Consider the following 19,081-nt stretch of genomic DNA (forward strand, 5'->3'; position numbering starts at 1 on the left):
TACTTGTGGAAAAAGAAGTGCAGTGGTCACAGACATGGGTTAGCATGTGGGAGACCGGGGTTCGATTCATGCATCGAGTGATGCATTTTGGCAGAGTGAGTGTGCATGTGTACCAACGTCTCTGGAGAGAAGGCACGCAATTTGAACAAGAAATCGGTTCTCTTGTTTTTTTTTATTAATATTACATTGTGTGATCAATATGCCAGAATAAATGCACAGGGGTGCAAATAGCATACACTGATATTTGTACCAGACAGGGTATTAATAGAACACATTGCTGTGTGCACCGGGGTACGAATAGCATACATTGATATTTGTACCAGACGGGGTACTAATAGGACACATTGCTGTGTGCACCGGGGTACAAATAGAATTCACTTCTAATTGCACCAGGGTACGAATAGCATACACTGCTAATTGTACCAGGGGTACAAATAGCCTTACCCATATCTTAAACTCAAGCCAAATGTCATATTTGCCTAGCTTACCCCACAATTATTTCAACCAATGTTATTACTCAGTGACAGGCTCCAATGTGATGGTGATTTTCCATTTCCAATCAAAAATCATTAACATGATGGATCATGCATCCTGTGTGGAGAATGGACAAGATCCTGAGTCTTGTTATAATCTAATTGATGATGCTGTTGTTGTTGTTGCTGCTGCTGCTGATGATGATGATGATGATGATCAAGATAATGCTGATAATTATTAAACTGATGAAAAATAGAGTGGAGGTGCTAAAAGTGACTAAACAACCCCACACATTTATCCGTGGCTAAATCAATCTCCAGAAATACAGTAGAAGGGGGAGAAAGGCAAGAGACTGAGTTGTTTACTGAGTTGATGAGCTAAAGTGAGTGCTTCTATGTCACTGAGCAGCAATCAGCACAGGAGGGGGGGACGGATAATGAGACTAAAATGTGCTTGCTAAGCCCCAATCAAGCTAAACAACCATTCAGGTAATAGTGGCAAAAAAAAAAAAAAGAAATGCTAACCAAAAATCCAATAGACTTATCAATAACAATAATCTCATCGACGTTATGAAACATAATTAGTAAAAGCTTCGCCATGGGAGGAGGAGGAAGAGGAGGAGGAAGGGAAGGAGGATGGGAGGGTCGGAGAGGAGTAAACAGAGGAAAGAGAGAACAGCCGATTACCACAAGGCAGTCAATTCCCTCTGCACCAGGTCTGTACAAAGCTTAGTCTACTGTAGGTGGTGGAGGGGCATCCCGGGGGTATGGAGGGTGGGGGGGGGTCTCGATGGGGTGGAATGGCAAAGGGTGCCGGAGGAGTCGCAGCAGCACTCTCCACTGATACTTATACTTAGCCAACGCACGAATCTGGCAGTCAGTCTGAGGACCATAAGGAATTTGAGATGCCATGAAAATCGTTTCATCATATATTTCTTCTCTACACAGGAAGGTTTAAAAGGTGTGCATTGCAGCGTGAGGAAAGATCAAAGTAAGGTGATGAGGCAACACTGCCTGGCGTGTGTGTGTGCTCATGTGATTAGCAAACCCGTGAATTAACATGCTGAAACCGGCGGAACTTCTGTAAACACCACTGACAAAGGGTAAGAGAGGGCACAGTGTCGGTAAAAATGACGAAGCCAAAGCAGACCAGCAGAGTATGTCGGGCAACAAACCAGCTCCAGCATTTCATCACACACCCAAACACCTTGAACTGAGTACCACACCCCAAATCTAAAACACTCTCCTCCGACAATAATCATACACTCTCTCTGCACTGTATACACTATACTGTGTCCTCCACTACACTAAACACTCACAATCTACAACACTTTTGACAGCACACTGAAGCAAGTGGTGCATTTGCATCCCCTGTTTTCGGCTGAGAGGGCAGAGGGAGTCAGGGGTGAGGGTGTGTTAGTTGGATGGTGATGGCGGTGGGGTGGGCGAGGGTCCTACCATGTGTGCGCCACGGTGAAGCGCCTCTGCTTGTGGGTGTTGTTGTTGAGCATCATACGTCGCAGCAGCCGGGGCGAGTTGCGCGGTGAGAGGCGCGGCGAGATGGAGGAGGGCGAGCGCCGGTGGCCCCGGGGCCGCTCCTGCTGCAGCAGGTTCTCACGCAGGATCTTCACGAGGTCCTCGTTCAGCCCCGCATGCTTGGGCATGGGCGGCACGGCCAGCGTGTCCTGGTGGCCCACGGCCGCTGTTTGCTGGGCCATCCCGCTTCCTTCCTTCCTTCCTTATTTCCGTCCCTCCTTTCTTTTCCTTTTTTGCTGTTCACTCGTTTCACGCTCCCTCCGTTGCAATCTTCTCCGTTTCCTCGGGTGAAGCTCAACAGTGTTTTAGAAATTCAGAAAATCCCCAGGGGACAAAGAAACAGTAGCAAACTTCAGGTATCAATCCCCTTTACGCGCTCTCAATCTCTGCTGGAAGCTCTCCGAACTGCCACCATCAAACGATGAATATAAAACAAAACAAAACAAAAGAAAAAAATGCACCAAGGGAATGTCTCAGGAAAAAGAGTCCCCAAAAAATGGGGACAGAAGCAGATGCAAACTCACAAACTGAGCTGCACTGTGGTGTTTGTGAGTGACTGAATATGAGTGTGTGTGAGCGGAGAAGGTGAGAAGCGATCGAGAGGAGGGAGAAAGAGAAAGAGAGAGAGAAAGAGGAGGGAGGTTCTCACGCAGCTCCTGACAGCCCAGCACGGAGCCTGTCTGTAGTCACGGTTCTACGCACGCAAACACACACACACACACATACACACACTCATATACTCCAGATGCGTATGTGTTCACATGCACACTCACACAAACACAAACACAAACACATACACACATGCACACACAAGTGCTGACCGTGAGTTGAGTATAGCTGAGCTGAGGTGCTGCCACTCTCGGACGAGAGCTGTGAGAGACCCCTGTGCAAAGGCTCACAGCACACACACTGTGACACTCACACACGCCGCACAACACAGAAGAGCAGCGCAGCGCAGCGAGTCCGCGTCACCACTCCTCTCCTCAACACTCCTCTCCTTTTCGCTCCTTTTTCCTTGGAAATCCTGCGACTGCTTCACTGCGGGGAGGGTGGAAACAACGTGCGTATAAATGAGAGAGTGAGTGTGTATGTGTGTGTGTGTGCCTAAGAGAGGAGAGAAAAGGGCTAGAAAGGGAGGGAGAAGAGGGGGGGGGGGGGGGTTGAGAGATGGGGTGGAGTGGGTTGGGGAGGTGGGGGGTTGAGGGGGTAGAGAGAGAACGTTTCATGCAGAGATAAGGGAGGCTTATTCCTGGATGACTTACCAGCTGTTCTAATAGACATAAGTTAAAGTACACTGGATGAGTGACTCTTAACCCACTAAAAGCAGAATATAATGGTAATTGACTGGAGCGTAGCCCTGGTCTTATGGCACTTGAGACAGCAGTATATTCAGAATGCCAGCTAGAGTGCTCTAAAGAGCCTGCACATCAGAGAAGGGTGATACTTTCGTCAGAGCCACACATCATTTTGCGTCGTGTTTGCCTTATCTCCTTTCCCCGCGATTAGACAGCTTTCCTCTCCCTGCCTTCCTTCATGCAGTATCTCTCCACTCCTCTCCACCCTTCCACATCCATCTTTGTGTCTCTGGTGCACAGGATGCAATGGAAATAGATCAAAAGAGAAAGAAAACTGTTTTATTGATCTTTCTCTGTTTAGATTATTTTTTCACCCCATATATTCATGCACCTCCCTTAAGTGCTCATGAAATTGTAATTTTTCTTTGCAAAAAGTCTGACCCCCCACAATGTGATCAAATTCAAATTCAACTCCTTTTAAACATCAAAACAAATGTCCGGTTGTCTGCAGCTTTGTTCATTTTATTGACAGCACAACGTGGGGTGGCAGGTTTATGTGGGCAGGGGTGTTTGTTTACTGAGCAGTTAGTGTGTTTACCTTCTGATTCATTATGAGTTTGACAACGACCTCACCTCACCTATCTTATTGATTTTCCAGCCTACCACTCATTTGCATTCACACAGGACTCTCAGGGTACTTATGTGAGACAGACGGAAACCAACAAAGCCCACTAAACACAACACAACAGAATTAACTCTGTTTACATCTCCATCTCTCTCTTTCTCTCTCTCTCTCTCTCTCATTTGAGTTTGCTGACCGTCAGTCGTTTCCTGTTCAGTACCGACCCAGAGAATGGGCGTTGTTATGTTTGCCATGATCTACATCAGCGCTCATTCATTAGTAGAGCCATATGGAAGATGTGACACAAGCCAGCCAATTACCTGTTTTTACTGTGTGTGTGTGTGTGTGTGTGTGTGTGTGTGTGTGTGTGTGTTTGAGTGCACACACGCATGTGAGGGAAAGAGAGAATAAAAGCGAGGGAGAGGGTGTGCATGTGTGTGCTAGTGTTAATGTGTACAGAATATTTAAAGAGTGACCGCCCACGGTAGCAAGGGAAAGAAAAACAGTCTAGCATAGGAGTCTGTATCATATTATCCACAATATGTCACTGAATATAGATTGAATCCATGCCATCCATGTAAGCCCCCTGCAGAGTAAGCCATTGCACACTGTAGGCAGATCTAAACAGGATTTAAACAGCCATGACTGTGATGATATTTAGATGATCAACAGAAGAGCACTCAGTGTTGACTGATTACAGGTTGGCTTTGAGATTAACCTGAAAAAGTGGTTAGTGGTTATCAAAATGATCTGTGAATTTAAAAATAAATAAATAAATACTGAGTCTGCTTTGTGGTGATGGAGGGATTAAAATGTTGAAATGACTTTGAAGGGCATCAGCCCCCCCCCCCCCCTCTCTTTCTCCCTCTCTCTCTTTCCCCCATTTTCCATTCTCCATCTCAATATCAAGCAAGGCATTGATCCTATTGTTCATCATGGATCCCCAATTGAACTTAAGATTTTGGTTGATATTAAGCAGTGATAGCAGAGAGGGTTAAAGCGGAGTGATCAACAATCTTTGGTGGTAGCAAAGCAGATTCTAGAGCACTCTTATACGTACAGTATCTCTTCAGATAGCAAGAGAGAAAAGAAGGAGAGAGAAAGATGTGGAAAGCAGGGGGGGGGGGTGGAAGCCGAATGCTGCCAGCCTGAAAGAGTCTGGGTGACTGGACTTCCAGAACCCCCCCCCCCAAACACACACACACACGCACACACACACACACAAGTGACTGTCAGGCTGACATTGCACTGAGTTGTGGCAGGCCAGCAGATGAAAAAGATATCCCAGCATTAAATCATTTTCCCCGTCATCAACACTATCATTTTCAGTCTACTCTGCATAAGAGAATTTGGAAACAGCACCCGCAAGGGGAATATTAATCACCTGGATGGCGTGACCACGTTTCTTTTTTTTTTTTTTTGTGGCCAACGGAGATGTGACTTCCAGGTAAATGAGCCTGCGAGTGTGTGTGAGCAGCGGTCTGGTGACCGACCTTTCCAAGGCCTCCTCCAGAGGCGGACTGTGGCACTCGGCTCATTAGTTCAAGGGCAAAAGAGCACCAGTAGGAGTATGATGGGGATGGAGATGGTGTGTGTGTGTGTGTGTGTGTGTGTGTGTGTGTGTGTGTGTGTGTGGTGTGGCGCTACTGGCCCTGAGGTGTCAGTCATGGGGGACAGAAATAGATGCAGGTTTTGTGACTTGATAGTAAAGCACCGACTGACACTGCAGCAGCAGCAGCAGGAGCAGGAGCAGGAGAGGCTATAGGGAGGTAGTGGAGTAGGGAGAGCAGCTCAGGCGTCTCTGCTGGCTGGAAAGAGGAGAGGAGAGGGGAAAAAAGAAAATGTCCCCAAAGTCAGCAGGAATTTGAGCTCAATTCATAAAAGGGATAAAAGAAGGGAGCAATTTTGTGTGCAGTAACACTAACATTTACCTTTTGACTGGCCATTTGTGAAGCCATTTCTTTTGGCGATTTAATTTAAAACACATTATTTTTTCCCTTTTCATCCCTCAAATCTGAAGGGAGAGGAGGCAAGCAGATGCTGCATTCACTCTCCACTGCCGCTTGCAAATGAACACCATTGTGTGTGTTTGCAGTCTGCAGCACAGCCCCCCCCCCCCCCCCCCCCCCCCACACACACACCTCAACCCCCTGCCAACTCTCCATCCCTCCACCCCACCACACTCCCTCCATGACGTCGCTGTGCGTTTCAAACCTTGTAACCATTGGCAACATGGATGGAGGGAGACAAGTGCATTTGTGGTAAGGAAATAAAACGACTCAGAGGCATTGAAACAAGAAGAATGAAAACAGACAAATCTGCAGAATTCATTTTCCTTCTAAGAGCTGGGCTGCAAACACACACACACACACACACACACACCACAACACACACCTGCACATGTAGCTCTATGTTCATATTTACACATACATGCACAAACACACACACAGACAGTCACACAGTAACAAACACACACACACACACACACACACACACACACACACACACACACAGACACACACAGACACACACAGACACACACAGACACAGTTAGAGCCTGGACACTAGAAGATAGCACTGACAAATGCACAAGTATACACACGCACATGCTCAGTTTGAAATTCTTTTTTTTTCAAAACATAATCACGACACATACAAGTCCACAGAATGTCATCTCAGAGCTTTCTGCATTATAATAGTATGCATACACCCACACAAAAATAAGCACACAAATCTCACACACAAATAAACACACATGCACACGCACACACACACACACACACCACACACACACACACATACACACACACACACACAAACAACCAACCACTGCACTTTGGAATTAAATATTCCCCTTCTCCTGAGCAGAGCAGGGGAGAATATTAGCACGAGATTGATTGGGCTGACAAAATAAACCTTTATCTCCATGGCTCACTGCCGCCCAATTTAAAATGCGATTTAACACTGTCCGCATGATCCAGATGAGCATGAGCAATGCTGACAGATGAGGCAGGCAGAGTCACGGCCACTAGCCACAACACAACCATGTCTACCACGCTGTGTTTGAATGGAACCTGCAGAACATCTCAGCATTGTCAAATTTATTGAGAAACAATTTGCCAGAGTTTCCGACAGCACAAAGACGAGAAAATGTGAGCAATGGGCTATGTTATGCATGCACATCAATCTGCACAGAGTTTTAGGACAACCCGGGAACCTGTGAGGAGGAGAAAATCACAGGAACAGATTATGGGAGAGCAATGAAATCTCGACCTAATCAGATAGCAATATGTATGTTTGACCAAACAGATAACAATATGTTTGATCAATCAAATAACAATATGCATGTTTGATCACCTGCTGCAGCTCACCTGCTGCAGCAACAAATATACAATATTTATGATTAATGCCAAACATGTGGTTTATTTGCTTAATCTAAGTTCACAGAGTTGCTGTACAGAATCTTGGGTAATTGGAAGAAGTTGTAATGGTCAAATGCATGTTGCATTGTAACAGGAATGTATACAGGAATGAACTGGAGTATGAAAGCTACAGTTCTAGCAATATTTTAATACAACTTTGGGTTGCCTGTTAGCAGAGGTATGTAGCTCAAAACTAGCCTGGAGATTCCAGACCCAAATCTGAAAGATTAAGGGTCTGGCCACGAATAATGGCCCAACCCGAGGAGCGGCACCAAGCATGCATTTGAAAATATCACTGTACGCAATTGGATAACACTATACGACCAATGTTAAATGACTGATTCCGGACTTTGACGCAATTGGATAACACTACGACTGTCATCTGTTTAGCCCGCCTCTGGCCCGCCTATATCAGATACACAGATGTGATTGGTTCACCGCGATGCAAGGGGCAAAAGATACGTGCATCATTACTCATTGCCAAACTCTCTTGCTGAGCAAATGCTTCCGCGAGAACTCTGGATTCCCAGAGTAGCTCAAAACACCATCTGGTTACAGATGACAGCTTCAGGCTAATATCACATAGGCACACACTATTGGCTAGTTAGGCACTAAACCTGTACTACAGTAATAACTAGTGAGACAGTTGGTAGTTCCAAAAGATGGCTAAGTGCACTCCAACACAAACTTGGAAATGTAGTCAGCTAGTTGAACTTTGTGCATCTGAGGCTTGTTGGATATTATTTTACCAGCACATGCCAATAATTTGCACTGTTATGGCAGTAGTATGACCAATTACGGCAGTGTCATTTTCCCAGCATCAGGTCAACAAGCTACTGGCAGACATTCCAAGGAGGACACATTCTTTTGTGGTTTTTCATCACTGTAATGTGCCCTCACCCAGTTACGTAACACCTTGCTGTGTGCTATTTTCTCCTAACAGAGACCCACCAATTAAACATCCAGTCTATTTTTCTACCCCTGCCTTTTAAAGACACGGAAGGCCTTGTACAACACTGTCCGAGCCGCAACCATGTCAGCAGGCGGGCAGTGCCATACCAGCAGGGAACCTAATAAAGTGACCCTTTACGAGAGGGGTCTAGTGTCCTCTCAGGTTTGAATCACATCAAAAGCAAACTGGATCTTTGTGGTGTTCGACCTGCTGGTCACTATATAAAACAGGTCTCCTTTTTGATGAACTTCACTCCATACAACCTATTATGCCAGGCAGCCTGTGGCAATAGATCAGGGCAAAAGAAAATACCTGTCTGTGGCATCCGATGCTATGCGTGCTTAATTCAACCAGAATCATTTATCTATAGCATTTCATATTCACTTTCAATATTTGGTAATTCATACAAGATAATCATGTGAAACTACGGCATTGTCACAGGCTGATCAAATTTTGAATCTATGTATGCTTTGGTAGAGCACCACACAATAACAAAAGGTGTATCCGATGCATTGCGGTATCATGGCATCACTGAATGAACTACTGGCTTGCTTATGAATTATAAGAATTAATTGAGCAAAGTCCAAAAGTACTGTCATCACACTTGGGTCACCATCATAGAAAATTACAGGGCATGGTTGTAAAAGCTGAGAACCAACAGGGCTCCTATTACTGGGAGTAATGAATGTGCATCTCGCCAGAGATTTCTTAGCAGTTTATCAGCTCTAATAGTTGCATACTCCAGAAAATACAGTAACTGCATTTCCATCTAATAACAGCCACAAGCTGATCAATCAATCACTCACCCCCAGCAGGTTGTTAGTCTGTTGAATGTCATTAGCTTTTAAAAGTGACAGAGCACAGACCACATCATTGGACATGAAATTGATGAAATTACACAATTCAATTAAATCATTTAGTTAAAGCATTTCCCCTGGGGTGTAGCCAAATGAGAGCCAAGTCAAAGATACAGCTTCATGAAGACTGCTGCATAGTATGTATTTCATTGGTCTTATCAATTTGATAGGCTAGCACCGTAAATGAGCGGAGAGAGCCTTAACTAAATGTAAACAGACACTGTATTAAAGGAGAATTCCGGTGTGATATTGACCTAAAGTGTATCGAAACATGATACCGAGTGTGAACGTATGTCTCATAGCCCATCTCGGCTTGTCCCCTGCACTCCAAAATCTGGCGCTAGTTAGCCGATGCTACCAACATCTTTTTCAATAGTGGTGCTTCGGCATCGGGCTAGCCATGCAAATAAATCACTGTTTTACACCCATTTACGAGGCTCAATGTATCTCCACACTTCATTGGTAGACTTCCGAGGGCCCTGACATTTAAAACGAGACATTGAGAACTTTGAAAAAGCACTGGTAGTTTACTTACAAGACGATTTATACAGACAGTATCTTCATGAAGTTTAGCGTTTGCAGCCATCTTGAATTTAGTCACGATAAGTCGAGCAACGAGTAAGAATGAACAGCTATGATAAGAGATCAGATTCCAAAAATAATTCAGTGGAAATGCATGGATTCCAGTTGCTGCTCCTGGAAGAAACTGGAATCCATGCATTTCCACTGAATTATTTTTGGAATCTGATCCCTTATCATACCTGTTCATTCTTACTCGTTGCTCGACTTATCGTGACTAAATTCAAGATGGCTGCAAACGTTAAACTTCGTGAAGATACTGTCTGTATAAATCGTCTTGTAAGTAAACTACCAGTGCTTTTTCAAAGTTCTCAATGTCTCGTTTTAAATGTCAGGGCCCTAGGAAGTCTACCAATGAAGTGTGGAGATACATTGAGCCTCATAAATGGGTGTAAAACAGTGATTTATTTGCATGGCTAGCCCGATGCCGAAGCACCACTACTGAAAAAGTTGTTGGTAGCATCGGCTAACTAGCGCCAGATTTTGGAGTGCAGGGGACAAGTCGAGATGGGCTATGAGACATACGTTCACACTCGGTATCATGTTTCAATACACTTTAGGTCAATATCACACCGGAATTCTCCTTTAACGAGCAGACTGCACAAAAATCCCACATCGGAGTTATGCAATGGTGCCTCATCCTTCTCTTCATCTTAGAGTCTCTAAATCAGTCAGGCTAAAATCACAGCTCATGACAACGTGTGCGAGCACCCTCTGGTGAGTAAACTGTAGGGCAGCAACAAGCTTCCAACACTGCCAAGTCCTTTGTAGACAGCAACCTCTAACGGTGGTCAGGATGTAATGCATCAATCCACACAGAAATGTTGGGAGGTAGGGAGGTTAGGGGGAGACGGAGGGAGTGTGGGATATTATGATGTACTGTCCATTATTGTTTATTGTGGGATATTATGATATACTGTCTATTATTGTTTATTGTTTATTATTGTTTATTATTGCTATTATGTAGTTTAACCAACACTTTAAAACTGTTCACTGTTCATTTTTTACAATTGTATTCTTTTTATTTGTAAATCATTTTGAACAAAACCGTCTAATTCATATAACCATTTAACCATAATCATAACCATACATTACTTCAGTCTGCAATATTATTTGCAGAGTGAAGGAATGTACTATAATGGCCCTTTTCCACTATTGGGTAAAACCCTGGTGTCTGGGGTAAAGCCTCGGACTTTTTGTATTTCCATGATTGAGGCTAGACCGGTGCGTGGCCCAGACGGCCACAGGATGGTCCTGAAGTAGGGAAGGGCCGAATCGGTGCTGAACTGAGGACTTTTGGAATGGAATACAATGTTACAATAAAACCGAGAAATTTAAAAACAGACTGGTAGCATTTGTTTAGGGTTGCCTAGCAAGTAGCAACAGAAGTGACTTATATTTGAGAAAAAAAAAACGATCTACATAATATGAAAACTTTGCAAAAGAATTAAGGATACGTATTTGACTATGCTCGCGGTGTCATTGCTAAGCACTGTTTAGAAGTTTCTAGCATTGTTAGCTAATGTCCCCGCTCCTTATGGAAACAAACACCAAGGTTACGCACCGGTGGGGAAAGGCCTTGGGCCAGCCCCGGTCTGTAATGGAAAAGAGCCATAAAGGATGTACGGTAGGGTTGCTATGGCAAAAATCATTATCACGATTATTTTGTGCAATAGTCATCATCATGATTAATTGATTCATTTGATTAATTGCACAGCCCTATCAGATAATGAATAAAGTTGATGTTTAACTGTGTGTTTGGTATAACACTGATAATACTCCTATTATTAAAAACTAGATGTACACTTGGACAGCACAGACCTCTGCCAAGGCCAAGTACCGTATCTCACTATATTAGCAAAAGTGCAACAATATTTCGCTATTTTTTTTCCATAATTTTGTTTACAGATACATAGGAACCCCCCCCCCCAAAAAAAAGTAGCCTACTTCATACAAATGCCAATGTTTTGTGGAGTTAATTTTTCCGTTTTGGCAAGTAGCCGTATAATATAATAAGCGGGATAATGTATAGAATACCGGTCATTATCAGAAAATAAGTCCCTTCAGGACGAAACAAGACCCCTCCGCTGGAGTGCCGGGGTCCTGTTCGCCCTGTCGGGACTTATTTTCCGATAATGACCGGCTTTCTATAGCCTACATTATCCCTTACATATTTCTTACTGTCATTTCTGTTTTTAGTGAATATTGTGTACTTTGAGAGCAAAGAGCAACCGGAGTCAAATTCCTTGTTTGTATATGCAAAGCTGGCCAATAAAGATGATTCTGATTCTGATTCTTAAATGCATTTGATCAGGACAATAGCTCCCCCATGTGGATACTTACAAATGGTTGATTCTGATGGAATTGTTATTTCATTTTTCTACTATTCTATGATGCATCTGTGCTCAACACATATGGCCATTCTAAATGATGTACTATTCATGTGATATGATGAGTTGAAATGGTGATTGCAGGCATGTATGTCAGAAATTCAACAATTTAAAGACATGTCCTCTCTCAGCATCTAGTCCAGGGTTGTCAAAGATAAGGCCCAGGAGCCAGATCCGGTCCGCCAGCAAGTTTTATACGGCCCCCCAGATGTTTTGGGTAGGAAAGGGAAATGAAAAAATCCATAAAATAGATATTCACATCCAGTTGTCATCGACGATGTGTAATCAGCAATATTTCTATGATATGATAAATTAATTAAACCTAGCACTACAAACCTAGCCTGGCCCCGCCCCTCCTAGATCTCCTTTCAGGGAGATTCTAGACAAAAAAAATGTTATGCCAATCAGTGACGAGAGAGGAAGACAAAACAGAAACTTATTGTGATAAACAGTAGCAGCAACACCTGCAAACATAAAAAATGCAGTAAGAAAAATGCAGAAATTTATTTACAGCAAAGGTAGACCCACATGCATTGTTTCCAGACTGATGATGCTGTTTATTGTCAGTTTGTAAAGTGTAGGCGAAGTAGGAAGTAACGTTCGGGATCTCTGATCAATATGATTGGTAGGAAGTAGGAAGTAACGTTAGGAATCTCTGATCAGTGTGATTGGTAGGAAGTAGGAAGTAACGTTAGGAATCTCTGATCAATGTGATTGGTAAGGTTGGACCAATGATTTCAAAGTTACTGCTCGTCGCAATGCAAGTATTGGAAAGGAATCCCAATCATGATTCACCAGACTCTATTCACTTTGTGAATTAGTTTGGATTTTTCCAGGCTACTACAAACCATCTTCAGGAGGGAACATGCAGAAAAGGAAAAATGTGGTTTGCTGCACCGACAATTAGATTATGTTGGTGTAGTTATATCCTCTCTAAGAGAAAGACTGACATGAAAGGTAGGGTATTTCAAGAATGAAAGAGCAGTACAGTATAACACCCATATGCCTTGTTTGCTCAGAAGTAAGTGTAGTAAAGGAGTAAATCTCCAAACAACAATATCTAAACAACAAACAATAACCAGCCCACTGTCTAATATGAGCCTGACACCCCTGATCTTGACATAGATAGTTGTATTACAAGTGAGTGTATGGAACATTTTTTTACAAGTTCATTATCAGCTTCATATCAGCTCAATCAGTTCCTTGCCTGTAGCCTCATTGTTGTGCTTCCTCTAAGTTCTGAGGACTCAAACCATAAAGTAAGAAATTTGGTTGAAAGATATATTGAACTACAAGATTTACATAAAATGTATACTGTAAAATCATTCTATTAGCTATCATATACCTAAGTAGCCAAGTAGGCTATAGTCAGATTTTGAAAAATACCCAAGGTGGTCCGTCAGCTCAAATGGTTTGCCTACAATGCTACAGTAAATACCCTGTTTTCCTCGTAGCACATTAGCTGGCTACTACAGTAATTTACAGTAATTAAGTTTTGTTAAATTAATGTGATTTTCATTATGTTTATGATTGTAAATAGTCTGGTATAGTACGGTCCTGTACCCAGGCTGCATTCACACAACACCTGCTTGCTTTTTTTATAATTACAGTAAAAACATGTATATGGATATAATAAATAGATGTTTAAATATTGAACAATGAAGTGACCACTACACAATAGCATGCAGGGGCACATTTCCCAAAACCATAGCAACTTTGTTGGTTGCAATGGTTGCAATGCAATATCCCATTGCCAACCAACTAAGTTAGCAACTATGGTTTTGGGAAACGCACCCCTGGTGTGTATTGTATGCAACTGTCCAAAAGAGGGCAGAGTTGCGCCAGAAATTTCACACATGGTAATGCACATGACTTTACACAGTTATTAAAGCATGAAGTAACAATTCCTCAGGGATTGATGATGCTGGATGCTGGACTGTGTCCAAGCTCTCTTGGATGTCCAGGAGGCAATCTATCTGCAATAGTAGGCCGCAGAGACAAGCCTATTAATAGCCACCCTAGTCCACATGCAGAGCAGTAGAGTGACACACTCCTCACCAGTTCCTGCCTCATTCCTGCAGTGAGTGACAAAAGAATTTCCCCTAATTATCATGTACTTTTCATTGGCTTATACCCACTTTGTGTCACACTCTTGAGGACTGACACATCCTGACGGTACATGCTAGCGTTTCTCTCTTTTTATGGTTTTAACATTTAAAGTTGCTTTTGTGGCTGATGACTCATAGTCATCTGATGGACTGTCGTGGTTTTTGAGAGTGCCTTCACGGCTGCTGCTCTTTTGCACCTAAAGGCTGCATTACTGTATGTAATATATAACCAACATGCATTAGGAGAAAACAGTCTAATCTTTTTCACTCTGCATCATCTCTTACTGAACGCACTAAAGACAGGGATTGCAAATACATGTATTATTGCTCCTTTTTACTGTTGATAGATGGCATGGTGACCAGAGAGATTGGAATTTAAATGGATTTGAAATACTGCCGCAGAGGACTGTCACACCAAGCCACTATGTCTAAGCTTTATCTGTCCAGACCCCTCTAGACAACTCCACAGTGACAAGCCAGAGCTGCTTTTGAACAGACATTTGAAAAATCAGTTCCTGGACAATAACCCACACACACTTGATCCATGACAAACAAACATGACATATTTGCGACTAACTTCAGGCCACCGTGGTCATGTGGGCCTTTGAGTGTTGATGGCCATGGAGAGTGATTTATTCAAACAGCCGGTGCACTTTCCTGCCTACAATGTGTCCAATCCCCCAAGTCCCCATGGAGAAAGCATTGTGTGCCCCACAGCATGATTATTATTTGCAATGCAAAATAACCCAAAGATAGAGGCAATCAATACAAACATTCTTTCAAAGGCCTGGATTCATTCTTCAGAGTGAAAAGAAGATATACCTTCTATTTTCTCTCATCTGCATCACAGTATGTCCTTGAATGTGCTCCCTGCACTCTTTCACTTGCATGGATTGGTGACAGGTAATCCCAGAAAAAGGGGAAAAGGCAATAGTTTATGTAGACAATTAGAAAACCCATAGACATCTGGGACATGGGCTATTTACACACCCATGCTAAAGTTGATTTAAAAAAAAACATCTTTTGAAAATTGAAATTTCTTTGTGAATGAATAATGCATTGTCAATGAATACATTTTCTTCCTTAAAATACGGGGGGCATAAGTATACACACCCCTATAAATTCTGATAGAGGCAGGAAGATTTTTATTTTTAAAGACCAGTTATTTCATGGATCCATGATACTATGCATCCTGATAAAGTTCCCTTGGCCTTTGGAATTAAAATAGCCAGATCATTACATACCCTTCACCATACGAGATTGGCATGGGGTACTTTCGATAAGATCATCTCTCAATGCATTTAGGCTAATTGAAATAAAACCATACCAACCTCTAGGTATGGTGAAGGGTAGGCTATGTGATGATGTGGGGCTATTTTAATTATTAATTAAATTTAACATTTTTCTCATGTTGTTAATTAAGGCATTAAGATAAATTTCCAAAAGATGATATGTTATTCCTCTTTTTAGTCAACTTTAGCATGGGTGTGTAAACTTTGTAACGTGACTGTACTAATTGGGTTTTTTTTCTTGCTACACTGAAAAACACAGGCTCTGCAGCAATAAGCAATGGGACCTTGACAAACACAATCTCCTTGGGATTCTCCTTGCCTTGGTGCGTCCTGTTCCAGGAAGGCTGTGACAGCAAGTCTGGTTCATGCTCCTGCCAGGCAGACAGTGAGGGAAGTAGAAAACAGGTCGCATTCTGACCCTACACGCCGAATCACAGACAGAGATAACCCTCCATATGGCAGCCGGAGTAAGAGGACACTAACATCGCACAGCGCACAGCGCACACACAACACCTTTCTCTCTCTCTCTCTCTGACCTATATCTCACACAAAGACACAAAGACTTGCCTGATCTCTCTCCTATACACACAACCACCATACTCATATGTACCACATCATCAAATTCCATCACCACATCATACACATCCACAAGACAAACCAAGCTCTTGCACCTCCAACAACAAAAGGAAGAAATGCATTGACAGTTTCATAAAAATTACCTGTGTAATAAAAACAAATACCATCTTTATAGATGATAACAGTTCAAATCCAGATGCAAGATTTTGCTTCTGTAGCATTACTACAACTTTCTAAAGCCTTTGAGTGATAAATATGATTTATTGCAAACTTATGAAATACATGTATGAGTATGAGTTATTTAGCATTGTAAAATACATTACCCTATTAATTCTGCATTTACGTCCATTACAGTTATGATGTATACTATACTTATGTGCCATTATATTCCATAGGCCACCTACTTTTCACTACTGTGTGCTAAATGAACTGCTAAAACATTAGAATCTATAGAGTGATTAACCATACCATACTATAATTTGTCAATAGAAAGCAGCTTTATAATATTTAACTTAGCAATCCATGATCATTTTCAAGAAGGTAATAGAATACATTGTGGAAAGTATATTCATTAAAATAAAATAATTGCAGAAACCTGAGTACATACGTTGTCCACAGCCTCACACTTACACTGACCCAGAGAACATAAATACTAATGTCAGATAAGATTTGCCCTGGCAGGACCACCTGAATCCCCGAATGTCTCTCTCTCTCGCAAAATTATTTTTTTACAAATACAGCAGGGCAAGAGAAAAGAGTCAGGTACAACTCAAATCACATTTCCACCCCAAAGTACCAATAAAAGAACAGTTATCGTTACAACACCACTGACCTATTTTTAAAAGGCGCACTGGCCTGGAGACACAGACACATAGAGCCAAAAGTCTGAAAACACAAAACCCTACAAGACCTGAAAAAAAAAATATATGGAATGAGGTCTTTTTTACACTTTTTTACCCCCCCCCCCCATACCCAAACCTGTGTTCATATAAACTGGATCAGGCAGTGAGGAGAGGACAGTAGTTGGCATAGTGCATTATCCACAAGGAGTTGATGGGGATGGGCAGTGTTTGTGTGTGTGTGTGTGTGTGTGTGTGTGTGTGTGTGTGTCTGGGGGGAGGGCTTCTTCATTTTATGGTGCAGTCAGTGATTGTGAATGACGTTGCATTTGTTTATGTTTATATTTAAAATTCTTAAAAGACGTTTTTGTGCAAAAAAAAATAACTAGATGTACCACATAGCGGTACAAAATATGACCGCCGCTCAGTCCTGTACATCCGTTCCGCGAAAATAAATCACACTTCAATTTGTCTCCATATTTTACTCCATCCCCCACTCTTGAAACTTTTGTGTATGCTTGTTTGGCATGCCTGAGTGTGTGTGTGCGGCTGCACAGAAAGTAGCCTACTGGTGCTGAAAAGGTGAATAGATTGTAGAATAGCCAAAGAAGATGTAGCATTGTTATAAAACCTTTAAAATCTCTAAACAATCACAAGTAGGGCAGTTCATCACAGTTCATCCATTGCAACTGGATTGATGAAAGGTCACTTACACCTGTAGGCTACATTGTATTTGGGAAAAGCAAAAGGTATCAGCATAATGTTATTTATTTATTTATTTATTTATTTTTTATGTATTTTTAAACAAAAACATCTCTGTCAGTTCCATGCCGTTTTCAACAGCTATCAAAAACAAAGGTCATTTTTGGATGGATGGATTTTTTGTGAATGTTTCTTCTTCTACATAAGATTTTAGTCATCTTTAGTTCATGTAATACTTTATTGTCAATGCACAAATTAAGTAACAGTAGTCTGAAACGTTATTGTTAATGCACAAATTAAGTAACAGTAGCCTAGTCTGAAACGAAATGCTGTTTTACATCTAACCAGTGGTGCAAATAACTGACATGTCCAAATGGGCCTTGATGAAATGCGTCGCTTGACTGTTCATACACATTTTAACGGGCCAAAGTTGAAGAGCTTTTGTCCGTTATTGTTCGTGCAAATATAGGCTGATTCATGTTCCCTTGCATTGTGTAACTGAGGTCCATGGCTAGTCTGGCTTTCATCAGACCAAGCTCAATCTTTTAAGAAATCAAAAAATAAATAGCGGGCAGATCAGGCTGGGTTCACCCAGCCTAGTCCATAGGCACCCGATATTGTTTAATTTTCCGATTGAGATATACACGCTCTGGCTATTCTAAATGCAAAAATGCATCAGGGAGTTATGACAAAACGGTAACTAACAAACTAGATCCTAATAGAAAGCTGTTAGCTTCCCTAAGCTACAGGTAGGATTATAAGGTAGGCCTATTTACAACATAAATTGTCAATAGGCTATGCTGGCGACAGAAATAAAATCTCCTTTGGAAACCAATGGCTTACGCCTTACAGTATCAAGCGGACTTAAACTGTCATATCGTGGCGAAAAGTTGTAATAACATTCACGCAGCTCCATGAGTCAAGGAAAGCGCGAATGAAGTAGCCACTTCTAAATGGGACCCACTACATAGTAGCTTAAGGTGTTTTGCTAAAGCAGCCATAATGAAATGAAGGTGTCATTGTTTGGATACTTCACACACACGTGCTTTTTAATTTCACAGACTACAACTAAGCTGTAATCAAAGCACATCGATTCCCCTCTCACACCCTGCACGCACTTAAAACAAAATAAACAGGCGTCTCAGTCTCACGCATGTATAGGCAAAACTGTATCAGACCGGTGTAACGTTGGTCAATCTTCCATTGCACAGAATGATTTTGTAGCACGTGCAATAAATGACAGTCGAAAGATACAAACAGTGCTGCTATACATTTGCTTGGTATAACCGCATTTATAGTTTTCTACAAATGCAATAAATCAAATGCCTCCATCACTCAACCAACGCTAACGGTAACATTACCTAGGTCCTTATTGATATTACAAGATTAACGTACCTGCAGTAAAAACCAAGCATGTCCGATAAACATCCTCAGATTT

The 19,081-nt window shown here is 42.1% G+C and overlaps 1 protein-coding gene and 1 long non-coding RNA gene across 6 annotated transcripts in view; one reads left to right on the forward strand and one right to left on the reverse strand.

Moving 5' to 3' along the window:
- The window catches only part of pde4d (phosphodiesterase 4D, cAMP-specific), a 148,956-nt gene that overhangs the window by 73,183 nt on the left and 56,692 nt on the right, over window positions 1–19,081 (reverse strand). Inside the window, exon 1 of one of the 5 annotated variants that reach the window (XM_042101003.1) lies at window positions 1,932–2,979. The exons of 3 other annotated variants lie outside the window; for them this stretch is intronic. In XM_042101003.1, the coding sequence (XP_041956937.1) occupies window positions 1,932–2,191 (260 nt within the window). In that variant the 5' untranslated portion in view covers window positions 2,192–2,979. Of the gene's footprint in view, window positions 1–1,931; window positions 2,980–19,081 lie in introns of those variants that run through there. One more of the 5 variants, XM_042101008.1, reaches the window with a different exon arrangement.
- Window positions 18,525–19,081, forward strand: part of LOC121715363 — a 7,017-nt gene continuing 6,460 nt past the window's right edge. The window contains exons 1-2 of the long non-coding RNA XR_006033591.1: window positions 18,525–18,535; window positions 18,780–18,781. This is a non-coding gene — a long non-coding RNA (uncharacterized LOC121715363). The remainder of the gene's footprint in view (window positions 18,536–18,779; window positions 18,782–19,081) is intronic.

The sequence above is a fragment of the Alosa sapidissima genome, chromosome 8 (assembly GCF_018492685.1).
Source record: "Alosa sapidissima isolate fAloSap1 chromosome 8, fAloSap1.pri, whole genome shotgun sequence".
NCBI lineage: Eukaryota > Metazoa > Chordata > Actinopteri > Clupeiformes > Clupeidae > Alosa > Alosa sapidissima.